Raw genomic sequence first — 21,233 nt, forward strand, 5'->3', positions numbered from 1 at the left:
ACCCTTCTCATTAACCTGTGGTGAGTTATTCACAATTTTTGATGAACAAATAAGGTTTTAGATCTAGGATGGCTAAATAAACAGCAAAATTATTGATTATTATTATTTGTGCCCTGGTCCTATAAGAGCTTTTTGTCACTTCCCATGAGCCGGTTTGTGACAAACTCACATTCATTCTTATGTTTAATAAATATATTGTATAGTATGCGTGTGTGGCAGGCTTACAATGATAGCAAAAAACAACACTCGAGAGTGCGCTGACCCTGGTACTAGAGGTGGTATGCAGCTGGAGGTTGAATATTTGAAGAGGTACGGGACTATAAAATGTTTTGAAACCACTGTATAAAACATTACCCTTTTACAGATCATACTGAAATGGGAGGAGAATAAGTCAGTGGTCTGGCAGAATGCCATTTCCTGGTTACGCAGATGTAGTCATAATATCGCCTGCATTCCATTACTCTGTAGACAAAAACGAATGCTCCGGTTGGAACGTTATTGGATATATATGAAAATAACATCCTGAAGATTTATTCTCTACTTAGTTTGACCAGTTTATTCGACCTGGAATATAACTTTTTGAAGTTTTCGTCCGAGTTCGCCTGGACCCGCGCCAGCTTTTGGACATGTGAACTAAAGGTGCTAGCAAAAGCAGCTAATTGGACACTAGTAATGGACATTATGGAACAAAACAAAGATTTATTGCGGAACTAGGACTCCTTGCACTGCATTGTGATGAAAGATCATCAAAGGTAAGGGAATATTTATGATGTAATATCGTATTTCTGTTGACTCCAACATGGCGGAGAAATATATTTACGTCTGAGCGCTGTCTCAGATTATTGCATGGTATGCTTTTTTTGTAACGTTTTTAAAAAATCTGACACAGCGGTTGCATTAAGAACCAGTGTATCTTTAATTATATGTAAAACATGTATCTTTCGTCAAAGTTTATGATGAGTATTTCTGTTATCTGACGTAGGTCTCTGTAATTACTCCGGATATTTTGGCGGCAAGTGTATAAATATGCACATTATCGAACAAAACATAAATGTATTGTGTAACATGATGTCCTATGAGTGTCATCTGATGAAGATTATCAAAGGTTAGTGATTAATTGTATCTCTATTTCTGCTTTTGTGACTCTTTCTTTGGCTGGGAAAAAATGGCTGGGTGTTTTTTGGGATTTGGTGGTGATCTAACATAAATATATGTTGTGTTTTCGCTGTAAAACATTTTAAAAATCGGACAAGATGGGTAGATTAACAAGATGTTTACCTTTCATATGCTGTATTGGACTTGTCAATGTGTGAAAGTTAAATATTTCAAAAAAATATTTTTTGAATATCCCGCGCTGCCTTTTCAGCGGAATGTGAGAAGACAGCAAAAATGTCAGGAAAATTGCCAACAAAGTAAAATAGAAGCAAGACAATAACATATAAACCAAACTACTTGTTCATTGGTCCAATGAAAAAAAATGTCACAGATGACCATACACAATGGAAACATTGTAAAAGGTTTCATGTTTTCAAATAGTTGTGGAATTATCCCAATAGTTTGGTAGAAAAATAAGCTATCGATTTGTTGTAAATAGCATTTAAAAAGTTCAGAAAATACAAATTTTCCCGCACTATAAGTGGCACAGTTGAGGAAAGGAACTAGTCAGTGAGATTGAGTGTGGTTTGTAGCAGACTTTCTCTTTATAGTGGGGACTCATAGCTTACAGAGAATATACCGTCGACACCAAACTTTTCAATGAACTGGCGGCAGTCTTTTGTACTGTATAACTGGACTAGCGGCATCTCAACCTAAATCAATGGATCTTATTCATTTGATTCAATGCCATTTCATCTTTGTGGACTGCAACCATCACATAATTATTCAGTAAATATTCCCTCCTGAAAAGCACAAATTGTTGCTGCAAATCAGATTTAGCATCTTTCAAATTTCAGAAAGGGAGGGGACATTTGGCTAATAAACTTGCAAGGGGAGTGGGGTGGGGGTACCGCCCTGCTTCTGCTCCCCGTTCTAGTATATTTTCTCATTTTGCCCCCAGAACTTAAATCGAGCATCTGAGGAATATTCCGCAATATTTTAGTTCTGGGTTTCTGCGATTAGGGAATGGCTAAATAGTTCTCTAGAAAAACAAGTGCCGTACTAAATGAGGGAGGCCCTGTTCAGATCTCTGTATGTGTGCGAGTTCGTGATCCAAATACAACACAACTAACTAAACCTACACTATATATACAAAAGTATGTGGACACCCCTTCAAATTAGTGGAATCGGGCTATTTCAGCCATACCTGTTGCTGACAATTTAGCATACAACCATGCAATCTCCATAGACAAACATTGGCAGTAAAAAGGCCTTACTGAAGAGATCAGTGACTTTCAATGTGGCACCGTCATAGGACAGCCACCTTTTCAACAAGTCGGTACTGTAAAGTTTGGTGGAGGAAGAATAATGGTCTGGGGCTGTTTTTCCATGGTTCGGGCTAGGCCTCTTCGTTCCAGTGAAGGGTAATCTTAGTGCTAGAACAGGCAATGACATGCTAGATGATTCTGTGCTTCCAAATGTGTTGCAAAAGTTTGGGGAAGGTCCTTTCCTGTTTCAGCATGACAATCCCCCAGTGCACAAAGCGAGGTCCATACAGAAATGGTTTGTCGAGATTGGTGTGGAAGAACTAGACTGGCCTGTGCAGAGTCCTGACGTCAACAGCATCAAACACATTTGGAATGAATTGGAATGCCGACTGCGAGCCAGGCCTAATCGCTCAACATCAGTGCCCAACCTCACTAATGCTCGTGGCTGAATGGAAGTCCCCACAGCAATGTTCTAACATCTAGTGGAAAGCCTTCCCAGAGCATCTAGGAAGGCTGTTATAGCAGCAAAGGGGGGACAAACTCCATATTAATGCCCAAGATTTTGGAATTGATTTACCTTTATTTAACTAGGCAAGTCAGTTAAGAACAAATTCTTATTTTCAATGATGGCCTAGGAACAGTGGGTTAACTGCCTGTTCAGGGGCAGAACGACAGATTTGTACCTTATCAACTCGGGGATATGAACTTGCAACCTTTCAGTTACTAGTCCAACGCTCTAACCACTAGGCTAGAATGAGATGTGCAGGTGTCCACCTACTTTTGGCCATGTTGTGTATGTGTGGATGAACCTGATAAAGACCACAAAACTACCCCTATAAACTAAGACTTCTTTAAAGTCCAGCTTCATTTGGCCCCACTGTTTCTAGCTCCCCAAAAAAAGCCTGCTGTTAAAGAAAAGCCAAAAGCAATGAGTTCTTTCTCTCTTTTTGTCTCTCCTCAATAACTCACTTATCGTATCCCTTCTACCCGATCCTTGAGTCAGGGAGTAAATATTTAGGAAGGAGGGCAGAGGAGATTGGATCTCAGTGCCTTAAGAGGGTGGGCCCCAGCTAGAGTGAGAAAGTTGGAGGATTATGCTGTTTTGTCTGGACGCAGACAGAGAGATGGAGGGAGGGAACGAAAAGCAGAGGTGGGAGAGAGATTGAAAGGAGAGAGAATGAAGAAATGAAAGGATGAAACCAAACTACAGAGGGATAGAAATGAGAGAGAAACAGGGCCTCAGAGCGAAAGAAAGAGAATAAAGTTAATTCTGTCACTGCAGGTCACCCTGGCGAGCAGGCAGATATAATGTGGACTGGATGAAAAGCTCCCTCTAGATAGAGAGATGGAAGGAGAGAGCGAGTGGTGTTCTAATCTCTTCCTCTAAGGCCTGTTCTTGTCTCATGCTGTTCAACTCGTCTCTGATTGGCTAGGACCGGTGAGAACAGAGGATTATTGGGGGGGGGGATAAAGTTTCATTTGGGGGGACGCCCCCTCAGGTAAAAACTTCCCCACAAGCACAAAACTCTGAGGTGGAGAGGAGGTGGTGGTGGGTATATCTCAAGCCACATTTTCAATCACTCCCACATTTCCTTTACAGCCCATGCCCACCAGCTACCTCAGTAGACAAACAACAACCCCCCCCCACCCCAGAACCTGAGCCTTTCAACTCAGCAGGAGGCTACCAGAAATGTCTGTGTGTACCAGCTCATGTCCCGCTGGCCTGAATCTAAGCTGGCCAGCGCAGAGAAAACTGAGGGATGATGAGAGAGAGAGAGGGGAAAAAGGGATAAAGAATAGAAGGAAGGTAAGAGATGTGAGGTTGAGCAGTGAAGTGAGGGAGAAGAGCAGAGCAGATTGGGGAAAAGTCCAATAGAAATGGATAAGGAAGAGATGAATGAAAGAGATGGAAAACTAATAAAAGAGACAGCCTCAAAAAGGAAGGAAATGTAGAAAATATAGATATTTAGGAGAAAGTGGTGGAAGGAATGGCTAATAGGATAGACTACACTTACTGACAGACAAAACTAACTTTCATCAATTTCTCCCTCCTCTTTATATCCCTGTCATCTCTAGATCTTTCCTGTTCACCCTTTCATCTCCCTCTGTCCCTCCATCTCTCCTACTCACCCTGTCATCTCCCTCTGTTGCTCCATCTCTCTGTCCCGCCATCTCTCCTGCTCACCCTGTCATCTCTCTATATCCAGTCATCGATCTCTCTCCTCTTCCTCCTTCCCTCTCTATTCTTCTTATAATGTCCATTACACCTACAGTATGTGCAATAGAAAATTAATATGGTTTAACCTTGCCATGCTTTCTTTAGTGTGTGTGTAGCTGCCCTCTCCCACCCATCTAAGCCCGCTTCACAGCTGTACTGACACATCAGACATAGGAGTGGCGCAAACATACACACACCTTCACGCACACAAACTTTGATGTGGAGGAGTGAAGCGTGGAGGAATTTTTTTGTCCGGTTCCAGCAAACACACCCCCAACAGAGCTTTAGCCCAAAGGCATTCTATGAGAAGCTGTGCCCTACAATTTAATGAGCACACACATACAGCATAAACACACATAACCAGACACACACACACGAAAACACACTGTTTTTCAACATGCACATTGATGGACACCCCATGAGGACCACAGAGGTCCGCTCCATAAAAATGATTTGGCATCCACATGTGGGGTTCAGAGGAAGACTTGACGGCTGCTAAGTGCATTTTCTTATGTCATTTTCACCTTCCTACTGTGATAGAAATATTCTGTATTTACCTGATTTATTCTATATTAGAGGTCGACCGTTAATCGGAACGGGCTGCAATCCCGTTAACGGGGTGATATGACAACAGCCAGTGAAAGTGCACGGCGCCAAATTCAAAACAACAGAAATCTCATAATTAAAATTTCTCAAACATACATGTATCTTATACCGTTTTAAAGGTATTCTTGTTGTTAATCCCACCACAGTGTCTGATTTCAAATAGGATTTACGGAGAAAGGACCACAAACGATAATGTTAGGTCACCACCAAGCCACAGAAAAACACAGCCATTTTCCCAGCCAAAGAGAGGAGTCACCAAAAGCACAAATATAGATAAAATGAATCACTAACCTTTGATGATCTTCATCAGATTACACTCATAGGACTTCATGTTACACAATACATGTATGTTTTGTTTGATAAAGTTCATATTTATATAAAAAAAATATGAGTTTTCATTGGCGCTTTACATTCACTAGTTCCAAAAACATCCAGTGATTTTGCATAGCCACATCGATTCAACAGAAACAGAAATAGAAATAAATGTAGATGATAATACAAATTATACACATGGAATTATAGATATACCTGTCCTTAATGCAACCGCTGTGTCAGATTTTTAAAAAACTTTACGGAAAAAGCAAACCATGCAATAATCTGAGACGGCGCTCAGAACAATCAAGTCAAAATAGCCACCATGTTGTAGTCAACATAAACCATAAATGGCATGCTAAATATTCTTCAGGAGCCGTGAAACGCAGGTAGCTATCATGTGCAATGCACGTGACCAGAAAATGAATGACTGCCAGACACCTGATTCATTCTGCTGTCATTCAGTCCCACAACACAGTAGAAGCCTCATTCAAATTTCTATAGACCGTTGACATCTAGTGACATCTAGTGGAAGCCCTAGGAAGTGCAACATCATTAATATCTCAAGGGGATTTTAAAGGGAACTGTGTTGAGTACATCCCAGCCTGAGATTTCTCACTTCCTGTTTTGATTTCACCTCAGGTTTTTGCCTGCCATATGAGTTATGTTATACTCACAGACATCATTCAAACAGTTTTAGAAACGTCAGAGTGTTTTATATCCAATACTAATAATAACATGCATATATTAGCAACTGAGACTGAGGAGCAGGCCGTTTACTTTGGGCACCTTATTCATCCAAGCTACTCAATAATGCCCCCCAGCCATAAGAAGTTAATTAGGGCCGATTTCAAGGTTTCATAACAATCGGAAATCGGTATTTTTGGACACCGATTTGGCCGATTTAACGGTGAGTTCACTTTTTTTTTTACACCATTATTTAATCTTTTAAATCTTTTATTTAACTAGGCAAGTCAGTTAAGAACACATTCTTATTTTCAATGACGGCCTAGGAACGGTGAGTTAACTGCCTTTTTCAGGGGCAGAACGACAGATTTTTACCTTGTCGGCTCGGGGATTCAATCTTGCAACCTTACAGTTAACTAGTCCAACACTCTAACCACCTGCCTCACGAGGAACCTGCTTGTTACGCGAATGCAGTAAGCCACGGTTAGTTGCTAGCTATCATTAAACGTATCTTTAAAAAAAACTATCAATCAATCATAATCACTAGTTAACTACACATGGTTGATGATATTACTAGTTTATCTAGTGTTTCCTGTGTTGCATATAATTGATGCGGTGCGTATTCGCGAAAAAGGACCGTCGTTGCTCCAATGTGTACCTAACCATAAACATCAATGCCTTTCTTAAAATCAATACACAGAAGTACATATTTTTAAACATGCATTTTTAGCTAAAAGAAATCCAGGTTAGCAGGCAATATTAACCAGGTGAAATTGTGTCACTTCTCTTGCGTTCACTGCACGCAGAGTCAGGGTATATGCAACAGTTTGCGCCGCCTAATTTGCCAGAATTTTACGTAATTATGACATAACATTGAAGGTTGTGCAATGTAACAGGAATATTTAGACTTATGGATGCCACCCGTTAGATAAAATACGGAACGGTTCCGTATTTCACTGAAAGAATAAACGTCTTGTTTTCGAGATGATAGTTTCCGGATTCGACCATATTAATGACCTAAGGCTCGTATTTCATGTGTTATTATGTTATAATTGAGTTTATGATTTGATAGAGCAGTCTGACTGAGCAGCAGCAGGCTTGTAAGAATTCATTCAAACAGCACTTTCGTGCGTTTTGCCAGCAGCTCTTCAAGCATTGAGCTGTTTATGACCTCAAGCCTATCAACTCCCGAGATTAGGCTGGTGTAACCGATGTGAAATGGCTAGCTAGTTAGCGGGGTGCGGGCTAATAGCATTTCAAACGTCACCCGCTCTGAGACTTGGAGTGGTTGTTCCCCTTGCTCTGTATGGGGTAACGCTGCTTCGAGAGTGGCTGTTGCTCCTGGTTCGAGCCCAGGTAGGGGCGAGGAGAGGGACAGAAGCTATACTGTTACACTGGCAATACTAAAGTGCCTATAAGAACATCCAATAGTCAAAGGTATATGAAATACAAATGGTATAGAGAGAAATAGTCCTAGAATTCCTATAATAACTACAACCTAAAACTTCTTAAGTGGGAATATTGAAGACTCATGCTAAAAGGAACCACCAGCTTTCATATGTTCTCATGTTCTGAGCAAGGAACTGAAAAGTAGCTTTCTTACATGGCACATATTGCACTTTTACTTTCTTCTCCAACACTTTGTTTCTGCATTATTTAAACCAAATTGAACTTGTTTCATTATTTATTTGAGGCAAAATTGATTTTATTGATGCATTATATTAAGTTAAAATAAATGTTAATTCAGTATTGTTGTAATTGTCATTATTACAAAAACAAATGGCAGATTAATCAGTGTAAGCTTTTTTTTGGTCCTCCAATAAATCGGTATCGGCGTTGAAAAATCATAATCGGTCGACCTCTATTCTATATTAATGGTTATCAATTAATATTTAACTAATAGTAAGACATTTCTGTCCTACTAGTGTCTGTGTTTTTATGGTCTCCACTCTAGTTCCCTGCAGCTAGTCTGGGTGTATGTTCACTAGAGATGGCTTGAGCTGACAAAAATGAGTTAGACTGCATTGCATAGACAATAATGTGTTTTACTAGAGATAGTTTAGGAGTAGAACAATCCCTAATTGTCTCAAAATCATCCTTGCAACTGGGAAACTAAGCCAGGGTGGGGTTAAGACTTAACCCCGTGCAGATAATGACCGGATGAACCCAGAGTTCCTTATGATGCCTCTTGGTCTGCATGGGAGGGGTGGAACCAACCATGACGAAGCATTTTTAGTGTCAGCTATATATAGTAGTCTGCATTTGTGTAAAGGTTAGGTTACTCGGTCCAACACTCAATGGTGTGGGGTCGACCAGCCTCATTATTGCAATAATGAATTAATATTTTAAAAAGCTGATTGTTTGAAGAAATGACAAAGTCTCTCTCAGTATGAATTTCCACGACACTACCCCTCCCTCTGTCCCACCTCTAAGATGATACCATCCACATTGATCAAGGTCAGTTTTGAGTCCTACATCCTAAAACTTCTATACCTGGATCCTTAAGGCGTCCGCATCCTTCCCAGCGGAAACAGTTCGGAAGAGTTCATGCATATATTATGACAACATTTTGTGACGTTTTTGTTTGTTTTGGACTTTGTGAGCTTTTTTGGGCTGTTCAGGCACACAAAACAAAAATTCTCGAGTCAAGCCGAAGTTCGGAACTGAAGTTTACACCCCTTCCTCAGTAGGTATTCTTCAATTAAGTCTGTCGTCATTCAACGAGAGACTACTCGTTTTCACGCACAATTTTTCCCTTGAGAAATACTGCACCAAACATCGTAGTTAGATTTAAAATTGAATGACTACTGTAAGATCTTCTCTGCAAAAACTTCAACATTTCTGACAAATTTCTGGAGTCATCGGAGATTAATTCGGACTATTTTGAGGACGTGTATACTGGCTTCGGCGTATCAAAACAGACAAACAGTACTACTGCCACTTTTTTCTAATTTTTCAAGTGATTGTCTTTTAAGGGAGTACGCAAGCACACTCGTTCGTTTTGCCAGCCGAACTGAAGCATGCTGATGGCTTTAGTCTCTCCTACAGATACCCAGTAGATGGAAAGGTAATTAAAAGATAACTACAGTCCTCCAATTTCCCGGCGGCATCTTGTGTGGCCGTAAGGCCTCCCCAAAAAATCCATGCCTTGCAGCTAAAGTGGCATTTGTGCCCTTGGGCTGAATATGATAATTATAATTCCCTTCTGCCAATCGTCGTGCTCCGAAGCATCTCTCACTCACATGGCTCTCTCAGATATCTCAATTCTTCTTAACTAATGCCCGTCACGTGATCGGGTCCTTCTCACAGGCCTCGCAGCGCCGAAGTACAAGTGAAGACAGACACATCGGGATGCAACGACATGCGTCCCTTATCGAATTCCGAGGTGCACTTTGAAGATGTTAGAAGAACTGTCCACATTTACTTTTCCTCAGCCAACAAGATGAGTAACGAACTGCAAAATCACTAGCTTATGTCAATCTACTATCCCCCATAGTAGAAAGGTTCACCTATTCTATTGGTCAGCTTGTTGTTCTGTGCAAGAAAAAAATATTCCAAACAGACTCTGGCACAGTTGTGCGGCGTAGATGCCAAATTCATACAACCACTGTAGCCTACAAAAACAAAGCAAATGAGGCTGATGCAACAGATAGATGGCATAAGGAAGTGGTATAAGAATCATGATTACTTGCATCAATCCAGTGGCCACTTGTTTTGAAAACAACATCAGAAGTGTGCTACTGAAACACCACTAGCTTAACACAACAGTCTGTTTGGTGCACACCTGGATTAGAGTGTTACTAGACAAAAAAAATCTACATTTCTCAGATTTTTCCAGACCTGAAAAATGGTCCCCTGATGTGGTTTAAGCATTGTATTGGATTTAGATGGGGGGGGGGTGGATGTTCTATTAATAAAAAATAAGTGTGATTTTGAGAATCTGACAAGTTGAGGGAAATCACAGTACTCCCTGTTTGTATTTTTTTTGCTGTGGTATTGTTTTGATATCAAGTTTTGTGTTTTCAAATTCTGCCTTATAGAGGATATTGCAGAAAATAACTCATGGCACTTTGAAACCTGCGAGAAATACATTTTGCACTTTATTTTAACATTCTCTTGCTTTGCTGTTTACAGTAAATCTATCCAAATCAATGTTAGAACACGAGGGCATCCTAATTTAAATGATGGCTAGTCATTATTGGCCTGGTTCTGTATGGAATGCAGGCACATTATGGGACACAGGCCATGTCATTATCAATTATTTTTTTAAATATACAAAACAAATTGGTGCGACTAAATTATGTGCTAGTGCCACAAGAGTTAGTAGCACCAGCACCACCAGTTGAAAAAAGTTACTTTAAAACCTATTCTTCTGGCATCAAAACATTTGCCCAGAAACGCAAACACTCAGCCCAACTCTGTCCCTTGGTCCCTGTGCTCGAAAGAAACACTATACGGGCCACCCTGTCCAGACAGACAGACAGAGACACACACACACACACACACACTGGTGTTCTAAATTCCAGACCTTAATTAGATCAGGAGGTTTACATGGAATACTCTGACACAAAACTGACCACATACACACACCCACTCCTGCACAGAAAAATGTACTTTACATGGAATTTCCAGCACAGAGTATTCTGCTTTCTCTGTAAATTGCTCAATTGATATAAATTGTGACTGGCTCCTCATGGGGCTATCAGCACACACTTAAGTAAACCACTGCAATTTGTGTGTTTGTGTGTGTGCGTGTGGTCAGGATGCACTCAGCCACAGTCTACACCCTACAGCTGAGTCATGGAATTCCATGTGTGTGTGTTCATTCAGATAATTCACCCAGCCAAACAGTATCCCCTATACTACTGCAACATGTACAGAAATTCATTTGTGGCCCTACCCTGAGAGAAACTGACTCCATGAATTCAATTATTTGCCCTGTTTTGAGAATATTTATTAAAAACCATAAAGTCGCAACGTTGTTTTTTATAAGCCGGTCTCCACAAGCACTCAGAGTTAATAAAATTTGTGTAATGGAGGCCCGGATCATATGACCTACACTGTCCTCCATTACCCACAACCCCATGCCATTTGATCTGCATTCTATTTAACTGCCTTCTCTCTGAAAGGAAGAACATCATTATTGGCATGTCCAGAAACAACCCATAGCCCTTACTTCCTTGGGCAATTCAAATGGATCTGAAATAATGGGAAAAGTGTAAGCAATGTGGTTGTAGCTTGCTCCACCTTGCCCTCTGAGTTTTGTCAATAACATTTTGGATTTATTTTTTAATGCATTATTTCCATATTGCATATATACACAACTATTTAATTCATATCTACACATGCCTAGGGGTTGTTTACGGACAAGGACATATCTTAGCCTATATGTTTGTGATAGACAAACCTACTTTATTAAGGTGAGTTTGGAGTGCAACAGATATGCATTGTCAAAAATGGGGCACATAGGTTCAGTGTTGGATAGGAGTAAACTGATCCTGGAACTGTGGTTATGGGCAGCTTTACCTCAAGCCAGCCTCAAAGGGATCACAATGAGCGATCTTCCCAGGATCGATCAGACAGGGCTAAATGGATTGAAGAGGGCTAATTGAAAAGGCTAATATCTACTGCCTGCTTACATGTGTCTGCTTAAATGATCTCAGTACCAGCGGAGGGAGTATAGGGAGTGATCAGACTCCACACTGATTCAACTGGCCGGGATCAATAATGCTTAGTGCCTGGGGCAAGGCATCACCAATTACTTCCCTCCTCCCTTCCTTACTGGGAAAGAGGTGGACAGATGAGAAGAAACATGCACACACACGTACCTGTATGCATTATCACACACGCACATACATGCAAACATGCACACACATCACCACCAACAGCTCTGGTGCCAGTGCTTCTCTCTGAAAGCTTAGCAGAGGCCAAAAGTCACTCAAGCATCTGTTAGTGAGCACAAATAATATATACACAGTCAGAGAGGACCACCAAATATTATGGTTCTCCATTTCTGACCCAATGGAGCTCATTTGAGTGACCCGGTCACAGCCAGGCCAGGTGCTTATTGACTCCACCTGAACTAGGTTGGTACAAATGAGTACATATGGAACCAATGAGATCAATGATTGGCACATAGCACTGGGTCATTCAGCCAATGTGGAGCTGTGGTATAGGGTAATAAGATCAGCTGAATTTAAAGAGTATGTCACTGACAGGGGGAAGTAGAGGACACACATTTATTTAACAAGGCAAGTCGGTTAAGAACAAATTCTTATTTACAATGACAGCCTACCCCGGCCAAAACCTAACGACGCTGGGCCAATTGTGCGCCGCCCTATGGGACTCCCAATCACGGCCGGTTGTGATACAGCCCGGAATCGAACCAGGGTATGTGTGACGCATCCTGCACTGCCGTGCAGTGCTTTAGATTGCTGCGACACTCGGGAGACCATAAATACAGAGCTCTCAAGCCAAAAATCTGATTTTGACTAGCAAAATATACCACACATCTTAATCCTAAACCTTGATAGCAGTCTAAATACATATCATGTGATTGTTCAACAGTTTTAGTGCCATCACTTGGCCATCTAAAGCAGTGTTCACATTGGCAGTTTGAAGTGACTCAAATCCTATTTATTTCCATATCCGATGTGTTCTTTTTCCTGCAGTCTGAACATCCAAAAAGCACATGGAATCTGATATTTCATGTCACATTTCAAAACCACCTTCATACCTTGTTGCTTGCTAGCTACTCTGTTGACAGTTTAAAAATAACATGTGGTAGCAAACTAGCTGGTTAATTGTTTACAAATAATTTACTGAATGTGCTAGAAAGCTTAATGGCTACCTAGTTAGCTAGTTGACTGCTGTGGCTAGCCAAAAATGATTTGATTTGAAAGTTACTTTGAGGCTTTAAACATGTTCTTACCCTATGATTTTTAACATTTAAAGCAACTGGAAAACATCCATGGCAGGCATTGTTGCCACCTTAGCTTGCTACAAACAGAAACTTCTGAGTGATAGGAAACACAAGCACCACCACCAAACAGCCTAAACCACTGAGCGCACACAAATTCATTACTATGACAACTAGCATAGCTATGTCAGCAAATGACTGCTGTCTGAACACAAATACAATTGTCACTTCTAACTTGCTGTTTGGACCGTCAGTAGTCCAAAACAGATTTGAAAAACAAAATAAGGCCTGCCGTATGAGCAAGGATTTCCCAGAGCACATTCCATGGACGGCTGAGTGTCTGCAGCTTTTCACTCTTCCCTTGTACTTGATTTGTCCAAACCAGTTGCATCTCTAGGGGCGCTATTTCATTTTTGGATAAAAAACGTTCCCGTTTTAAGCGCAATATTTTGTCACGAAAAGATGCTCGACTATGCATATTCTTGACCGTTTTGGAAAGAAAACACTGAAGTTTCAGAATCTGCAAAGATTTTGTCTGTAAGTGCCCCAGAACTCATTCTACAGGCGAAACCAAGATGAAACGTCAAACAGGAAATGAGCAGAATTTCTGAAGCTCTGTTTTCTAATGTCTCCTTATATGGCTGTGAATGCGACAGGAATAAGCTTAGACCTTCTGCCGTTTCCCCAAGATGTCGGCAGCATTGTGACGTATTTGTAGGCATATCATTGGAAGATTGACCATAAGAGACTACATTTTCCAAGTGTCCGCCTGGTGTCCTGCGTCGAAACTGGTGCGCAAAGCCAGGTGCAAGTATTTTTCCATTTGATTGAGAGGAGAAACCATGCTTCCACGAACAATATATCATCGAAGAGATATGTGAAAAACACCTTGAGGATTGATTCTAAACAACGTTTGCCATGTTTTCAGTCGATATTATGGAGTTAATTTGGAAAAAAGTTTGCGTTTTGAGGACTGAATTTTCGTTTTTTTTTGGTAGCCAAATGTGATGTACAAAACGGAGCTATTTCTAATACAAAAATAATATTTTTGGAAAAACTGAGCATTTGCTATCTAACAGAGTCTCCTCATTGAAAACATCCGAAGTTCTTCAAAGGTAAATTATTTTATTTGAAGGCTTTTATGTTTTTGTTGAAATGTTGCGTGCTGGATGCTAACGCTAATGCTAACGCTAAATGCTACGCTAGCTAGCTACTTTTACACAAATTATTGTTTTCCTATGGTTGAGAAGCATATTTTGAAAATCTGAGATGACAGTGTTGTTTACAAAAGGCTAAGCTTGAGAGATGGCATATTTATTTCATTTCATTTGCGATTTTCATGAATAGTTAACGTTGCGTTATGGTAATGAGCTTGAGTCTGTATTCACGATCCCGGATCCGGGATGGGGAGATCAGAAAGGTTAAGGTCACTGATTACTTAAGAACTCCCCTCACCTGGTTGTCTTAGGTCTTAATTGGACACAAATTGAAAGGAAATAACAACAACCAGCAGACACTCGGCCAGCCATGGAATGAGTTGGACACCCCTGAACTAGAGACTATCACCCTGCTAGAGAAAACCCTTAACCCCTAGACCCCTTAACCCCAGTGTAAATCTCAAAGGTGTAACTGCAAAGGATTGGATAGGTGTAACTGACCTGCTCCATCAGACGCTAACTTTTACAGAGTGTGAAGTTGAATAGAGCTACTCAACAGTCATGACATGGGAGTTGGACTTGGGGAAGTCCTGGGGTGGTTTATTTACGCTCTGTATGGAGTTGCAATTTATAATCCAGTTCACCTCCTCCAACAGAGGTCAACGACCAGAGAGCTAGGTATCAAACTATAAGACACATCTATTGGACACACGCACAAACAACCAACCAAAACATGTCTCAGAGTCAATATGAGAAGTACTTTAAAATGGCAATAACGGAAATTTGTCCTCCATGCTAACTGATGGACAAATCTGACAATTTTCTTGTTTATATTCTTCAAAGTGTATGTGAATTACTGTACTAAATTTAGTCTCTGGACACTTGGGACATCAACATTTTGGAGGGCCTTTTTTTTCCAAAGTCATGAAAAGACATGTTCAAATGATCTGATTTTAATAATTTGGAATACAGATTGGTTGGACAAATATCTACAAAAGGGCATATAAAAGGCACAACAACAAAAAAACACTCAAAAATAGTTTTTGTGTGTGTGTTTGGTGCATGTGTGTGCTGACACCAAATTTCATTTACACCCAACAGCAAAAAAATGATGTGGAACATTTTGAGATTGTACTAAATATAGTAAAGGACGTCAAGCGAAAGTGAAAGACAAATGGAGATTATTAGGTGTAACTCACTGCATCCATCCTCGTCGCTGTGATCTCCACAGTCGTTGTCCCCGTCACACTGCCACTGGGCCGGGATACATGTACACTCCCCAAACGCGCTCACTGCACACGTGAAGTGGTTGCGCCCGCATGAACACTCCGCACTGCCCAACACGCCTGGAAAGAGACAGAGAGAAGACGGAACCGGGTTAGGAAAATGCTAAAAGAATACACTTAGAGGACATGCTTGTATAGCAGAGGTGGTTTGGTTGACTATCCTCTTGCGATGAGTAACCTTGCCTGAGATCTGGTTTCCCATGTACAGATTAAGCCTAATCCTGGGTTAAAAAGCATGTTCAATGATGAATCTCCAATGAAATAGATTTTTAGTCTGGGACTAGGCTTAATCTTTGTCCGGGAAACCAGCCCTAAGAGCTGTGGCCCTCGAGCCAAAAAGTATTCCCACCACTGCTTTAGTTAAATAGGCTAACACAGCCTTTAGTCAAACCATAACAACAAAAAAAGTTAATGTTACCTCTGAGTTACCTACTGCTCCTATGAGCACAGACCATATCAAGATCAATATATTGGAATGAAAATATGCCATAGCAGAGCTGTGAGATATGCGTATGAAAGCCTCAGCAGCCTCATTCACTCATGTAGTCTGACTGTCATAAACCCAATGAGCTGTATGTTATAAGCCGGGTAGCCAAGACTGGTGCATTTATACACTTCATCTATCCTGAACACACACACCAAATAATGATATTACGCATACCAGAGGAGGATGTGTGTGTGTGCGCAATGGATATGTTTTCAGCTGGGACTGAATCACAGTCTTGTGGTAAAGTTGTACAATAAATATATCTGGCCTTCATTTCACTGGCTCCCATTATGTTAAGGCGTTCTGTGTGAACACTACGCAAGTGAGTGTGTACCCATGTGTTTTGTATGTGTGTGTGTGTGTGTGTGTGTGCATATGGACATGAGAGTGAGGCTGCGATGCCTCCTGAGATGCTTTTAGCCCCTTTGAAAGAGGCTGACAGCTTCAATGAGAAATGGGTGAAGTGTGTGTGTGAGATGTTTTCCACTGAGAACCTTCAAGAGTGTGTGTATAGTAGGCTACACTAAACAATATTAAGCAACAACAAAAAATACCCCAACTTTATATGAATCTCAGCAAATCGGGTCCAATTACAGGGAGTGAAAAAAGCCTCCCATTTCTATCTCTCTTTGAACTCAGTTAAAGACTGTGTGTGTGTGTGTGGTTGGTTCCTGGCCTCTTCACAAAGGCATCAGTCAACCCAGGAGAGCCTGGCACCAAACACACACTAACCTTCAGAAACCTCCCACAGCACTAAATTAATGGCCTCTCTTTTCATTTCTCTCCCTCTCCCTTCCTCTCTCCATTTGCCTACCCTTCTCTTCTGTTTTCTTTTCCTTCATTCTCGGTCTTGCTCTCCCACCCTCTCTTCCCAAAAGCTTCTAACACGACAAAGACAAAAAATGTCTGGCTCCTTCTCTTTCTAATCTCTCCCCTGAGGCGTGTGGTCCCTCCTTAGTGTCTCCAGTCCCTGTCCCTTTCAGACACATAGAACAATGGACCAAGCTAGAACTAAGGCCCTAATGACTGATGACAAAGACAGAAAGCCTGAAAACACTGTTTCTTTCTTACCCATTAGAATCTAGATCAGACAAGGAATTATCTGGAGCATCATACAGACACACACACGCTCACGCATACAGACACTACTCCTCTTAGACTTGATCAGGTCGTAACTAATACTGTTCATTTGGGTTGGTGCATGCCGATCAACAATTGAATCTATGCTAAATCTACATGAGTGTGTATGGGTTTCCATGAGCAGGGTTGTATATGCAGGTCTATATGAATGGCTTTCTAAGTGAGGGTTTATGTTGGACTAAATTAGAGCCTTGTGTCTAGAGTTGGCAGAGCAGTCATGTCACATGGAGCCACATGAGAGAGGCTGCATTTGTCAAACATGCTTTAAACAGCACAGGCCACTTGCACTGAGAAGACCTATAAAATGACAGGGTTCAATACAAAAACACACACAAACTTGCGTGTGTTTTTGAATACACACACACACACAGAAAATGAAACCACAAGTTGAGTGGATTCATTAAACTCAAACCATATGAGTGAACCGTAATAGCTGTTAATAGACCTACAGGTAACTGCAAAAATAAAGAAAACACCAACATAAAGTGTATTAATAGGATGCCAGAACAGCTTCAATGCACTTTGGCATAGATTCTACAAGTCTCTGGAACTCTATTGGAGGGATGCGACACCATTCTTCCACATGAAATGTCATCATTTGATGTATTGTTGGAAGCACGGTCTCAGGTGCTGCTCCACATTTGTTCAACTGGGTTGAGATCTGGTAACTGAGATGGGGCATTTGGTTTACATCAATTTCATACTCATCAAACCATTCAGTGACCACTTGGATGGGGCATTCGGTGCCCTGTGGATGGGGCATTGTCATCCTATGGGGGCATAGCCAAGGTAGACAAAATAATGGCCTGCCCAGCATTTTTATATATGACCCGAAGCATGATGGAATGTTAATTGTTTCAATGTATCAAGTTTTGTATGTCACATGCACAATTACAGTGAAATACCTTTGTTTCAAGTTCTAACCCCAACAATGCAGTCATCAATAACAATGTAATACTAAAAACAACAAGGTCGAACAAAAACACACAATATATAGAAATAAGAAATAAAAATAACATGATAAAGTAAGTAAGCATATTATATACAGGGTCAGTCAGTTCCAGTACCATATTTACAATGTGCAGGGATACTGGAGTGATGAAGGTAGATATGTATAGGGGTAAGGTGACTTGGCATCAGGATATATGATAAACAGAGTAGCAGTAGCCTATATGATGATTGTATGTGAGTGGCATAGGGACAAAAGCTGTTCAGGAGCCTGTTGGTGTCAGACTTGATGCACCGGTACACTGCTTGTCGTGTGGAAGCAGAGAGAACAATCTATGGCTAGGGTGGTAGTAGTCTAACGATTGTCTGGGCCTTCCTTTCACACCACCTGAGATAGTGGTCATGGATGGCAGGGAGTTTGGCCACAGTGATGTACGGGGCTGTCTGTACCACACTCTGTAGCGCCAAGTGATCGAGGGCGTTGCTATTGCCATACCAAGCAGTGATGCAGCCAGTCAAGATGCTTTCAATGGTTCAGCTGTAGAACTTATTGAAGATTTGAGGGCCTATGCCAAACCTTCTCAACCTCCTGAGGGGGAAGAAGCGCTGTCGTGCCTTCTTCACAACGGTGCGTGTATGTGGACCATTTTATGTTCTTAGTGATTTGGACACTGAAGAACTTGAAGCTCTCGACTAGCTCCAATGCAGCCCTGTCAATGAGGATGGGGGCCCACACTGCCAGGTCACCGACCTCCCCCCTGCAGGCTGTCTCATCGTTGCCGGTGATCAGGCATACCATACCACCAATGTGTCGTCAACAAACTTGATGATGGTGTTTGAGTCGTGCGTGGCCACGCAGTTGTGGGTGAGTACAGGAGGGGACTAGGCACACCGCTAAGGGGCCCCCGTGTTGAGGGTCAACGTGGCGGAAGTGATGTTGCCTACTCTCACCACCTGGGGTCCGGGCCATCAGGAAGTTTAGGATTAAGTTGCAGAGGGAGGTGTTAAGTCCCATTGCCCTAAGCTTGGTGATGAGTTTGGAGGGGAAATTGTGCTGAACGCTGAGCTGTCGTCAATGAGCAGCATTCTCACATAAGTATTCCTTTTATCTAGGTGGGTGAAGGCAGCGCAATTAAGATTGTGTAGTCTATTGATCTGTTGGGGCAGTATGCAAATTGGAGTGGGTCTAGAGTGTCTGGGACAGTAAAGTTAATGTGTGCCATAACCAGCCTCTGAAAGCACTTCATGATTACAGATGAGTGCTACAGGGTGGCAGTCATTGTGGCATGAAGCTTTCGAGTTCTTGGGAACAGGAATGATGGTGGTCATCTTAAAATGATGGGATTACAGACAGGGACAAGGAGAGGTTGAAAATGACAATGTACCAGCCAACATTTCTGCACATGCTTTGAGAACGTGTCCCTGAATACAATCAGGCCCCACGGCCTTGCAAGTGTTGACCTGATTAAAGACGACTCACAACGGCCTCGGAGAGCGAGATCACCCAATCTTCTGGGTCTCACACCCAGCACAAGGTTATTGTCAAAGCGTGCATAAAATGTATTGAGTTCGTATGGTAGAGAGGCAATGGTGGGCAGATCACGGTTGGGTCTTCCTTCAAAACAAATAAAATTGTATTGGTCACATACACATACAGTTGAAGTCGGAAGTTTACATACACCTTAGCCAAAAACATTTAAACTCAGTTTTTCACAATTCTGACATTTAATCCTAGTAAAAATTCCCTGTCTTGGGTCAGTTAGGGTCGCCACTTTATTATAATAATGTGAAATGTCAGAATAATAGTGGAGAGGATGTTTTATTTCAGCTATTATTTATTTCATCACATTCCCAGTGGGTCAGAAGTTTACATACACTCAATTAGTATTTGGTAGCATTGCCTTTAAATTGTTTAACTTAGGTCAAATGTTTTGGGCAGCCTTCCACAAGCTTCCCACAATAAGTTGGGTGAATTTTGGACCATGTCTCCTGACAAAAGCTGGTGTAACTGAGTCAGGTTTGTCGGCCACCTTGCTCGCACACGCTTTTTCAGTTCTGCCCACACATTTTCTATAGTATTGAGGTCAGGGTTTTGTGATGGCTACTCCAATACATTGACTTTGTTGTCCTTAAGCCATTTTGACACAACTTTGGAAGTATGCTTGGGGTCATTGTCCCTTTGGAAGACCCATTTGCAACTTGCGATGTTGCTTCAATTTATCCACATAATTTTCCTCCCTCATGATGTCATCTATTTTGTGAAGTGCACCAGTCCCTCCTGCAGCAAAGCACCCCCACAACATGATACTGCCACCCCCGTGCATCACGGTTGGGATGATGTTCTTCGGCTGGCAAGCCTCCCCTTTTTCCTCCAAACATAATGATGGTCAAACACTTCTATTTTTGTTTCATCAGACCAATGGACATTTCTCCAAAAAGTACGATCTTTGTCTCCATGTGCAGTTACAAACAGTAGTCTGGCTTTTTTATGGTGGTTTTGGAGAAGTGGCTTCTTCCTTGCTGAGCAGCCTTTCAGGTTATGTCGATATAGGACTCGTTTTACTGTGGATACAGATACTTTTGTACCTGTTTCCTCCAGCATCTTTACAAGGTCCTTTGCTGTTGTTCTGGGATTGATTTGCACTTTTTGCACCAAAGTACGTTCATCTCTAGGAGACCGAATGGGTCTCTTTCCTGAGCGGTACAATGGCTGCGTGGTCCCATGGTGTTTATACTTGCGTACTATTGTTTGTACAGATGAACGTGGTACCTTCAGGTGTTTGGAAATTGCTCCCAAGGATGAACCAGACTTGTGGAGGTCTACAATGTTTTTTCTGAGGTCTTGGCTGATTTCTTTTAATTTTCCCATGATGTCAAGCAAAGAGGCACTGAGTTTGAAGGTAGGCCTTGAAATACATCTACAGGTACACCTCCAATTGACTCAAAGTTTGTCAATTAGACTATCAGAAGCTTCTAAAGCCATGACATCATATTCTGGAATTTTCAGAGGTGTTTAAAGGCACAGTCAACTTAGCGCATGTAAACTTCTGACCCACTGGAATTGTGATTATGTGAAATAATCGGTGTGTAAACAATTGTTGGAAAAATTA

The 21,233-nt window shown here is 41.4% G+C and overlaps 1 protein-coding gene across 8 annotated transcripts in view; it reads right to left on the minus strand.

Annotated features, from left to right (window-relative positions):
- The window catches only part of lrp4 (low density lipoprotein receptor-related protein 4), a 224,381-nt gene that overhangs the window by 114,493 nt on the left and 88,655 nt on the right, over nucleotides 1-21,233 (minus strand). For all 8 annotated transcript variants that reach the window (XM_021606795.3, XM_090238185.1, XM_090238183.1 and 5 more), the window contains one exon: nucleotides 15,462-15,608. In XM_021606795.3, coding sequence (XP_021462470.3) covers nucleotides 15,462-15,608 — 147 coding nt within the window. The remainder of the gene's footprint in view (nucleotides 1-15,461; nucleotides 15,609-21,233) is intronic.

This window comes from Oncorhynchus mykiss, chromosome 6, assembly GCF_057628025.1.
Source record: "Oncorhynchus mykiss isolate SJ-2025 chromosome 6, ASM5762802v1, whole genome shotgun sequence".
Classification (NCBI taxonomy): domain Eukaryota; kingdom Metazoa; phylum Chordata; class Actinopteri; order Salmoniformes; family Salmonidae; genus Oncorhynchus; species Oncorhynchus mykiss.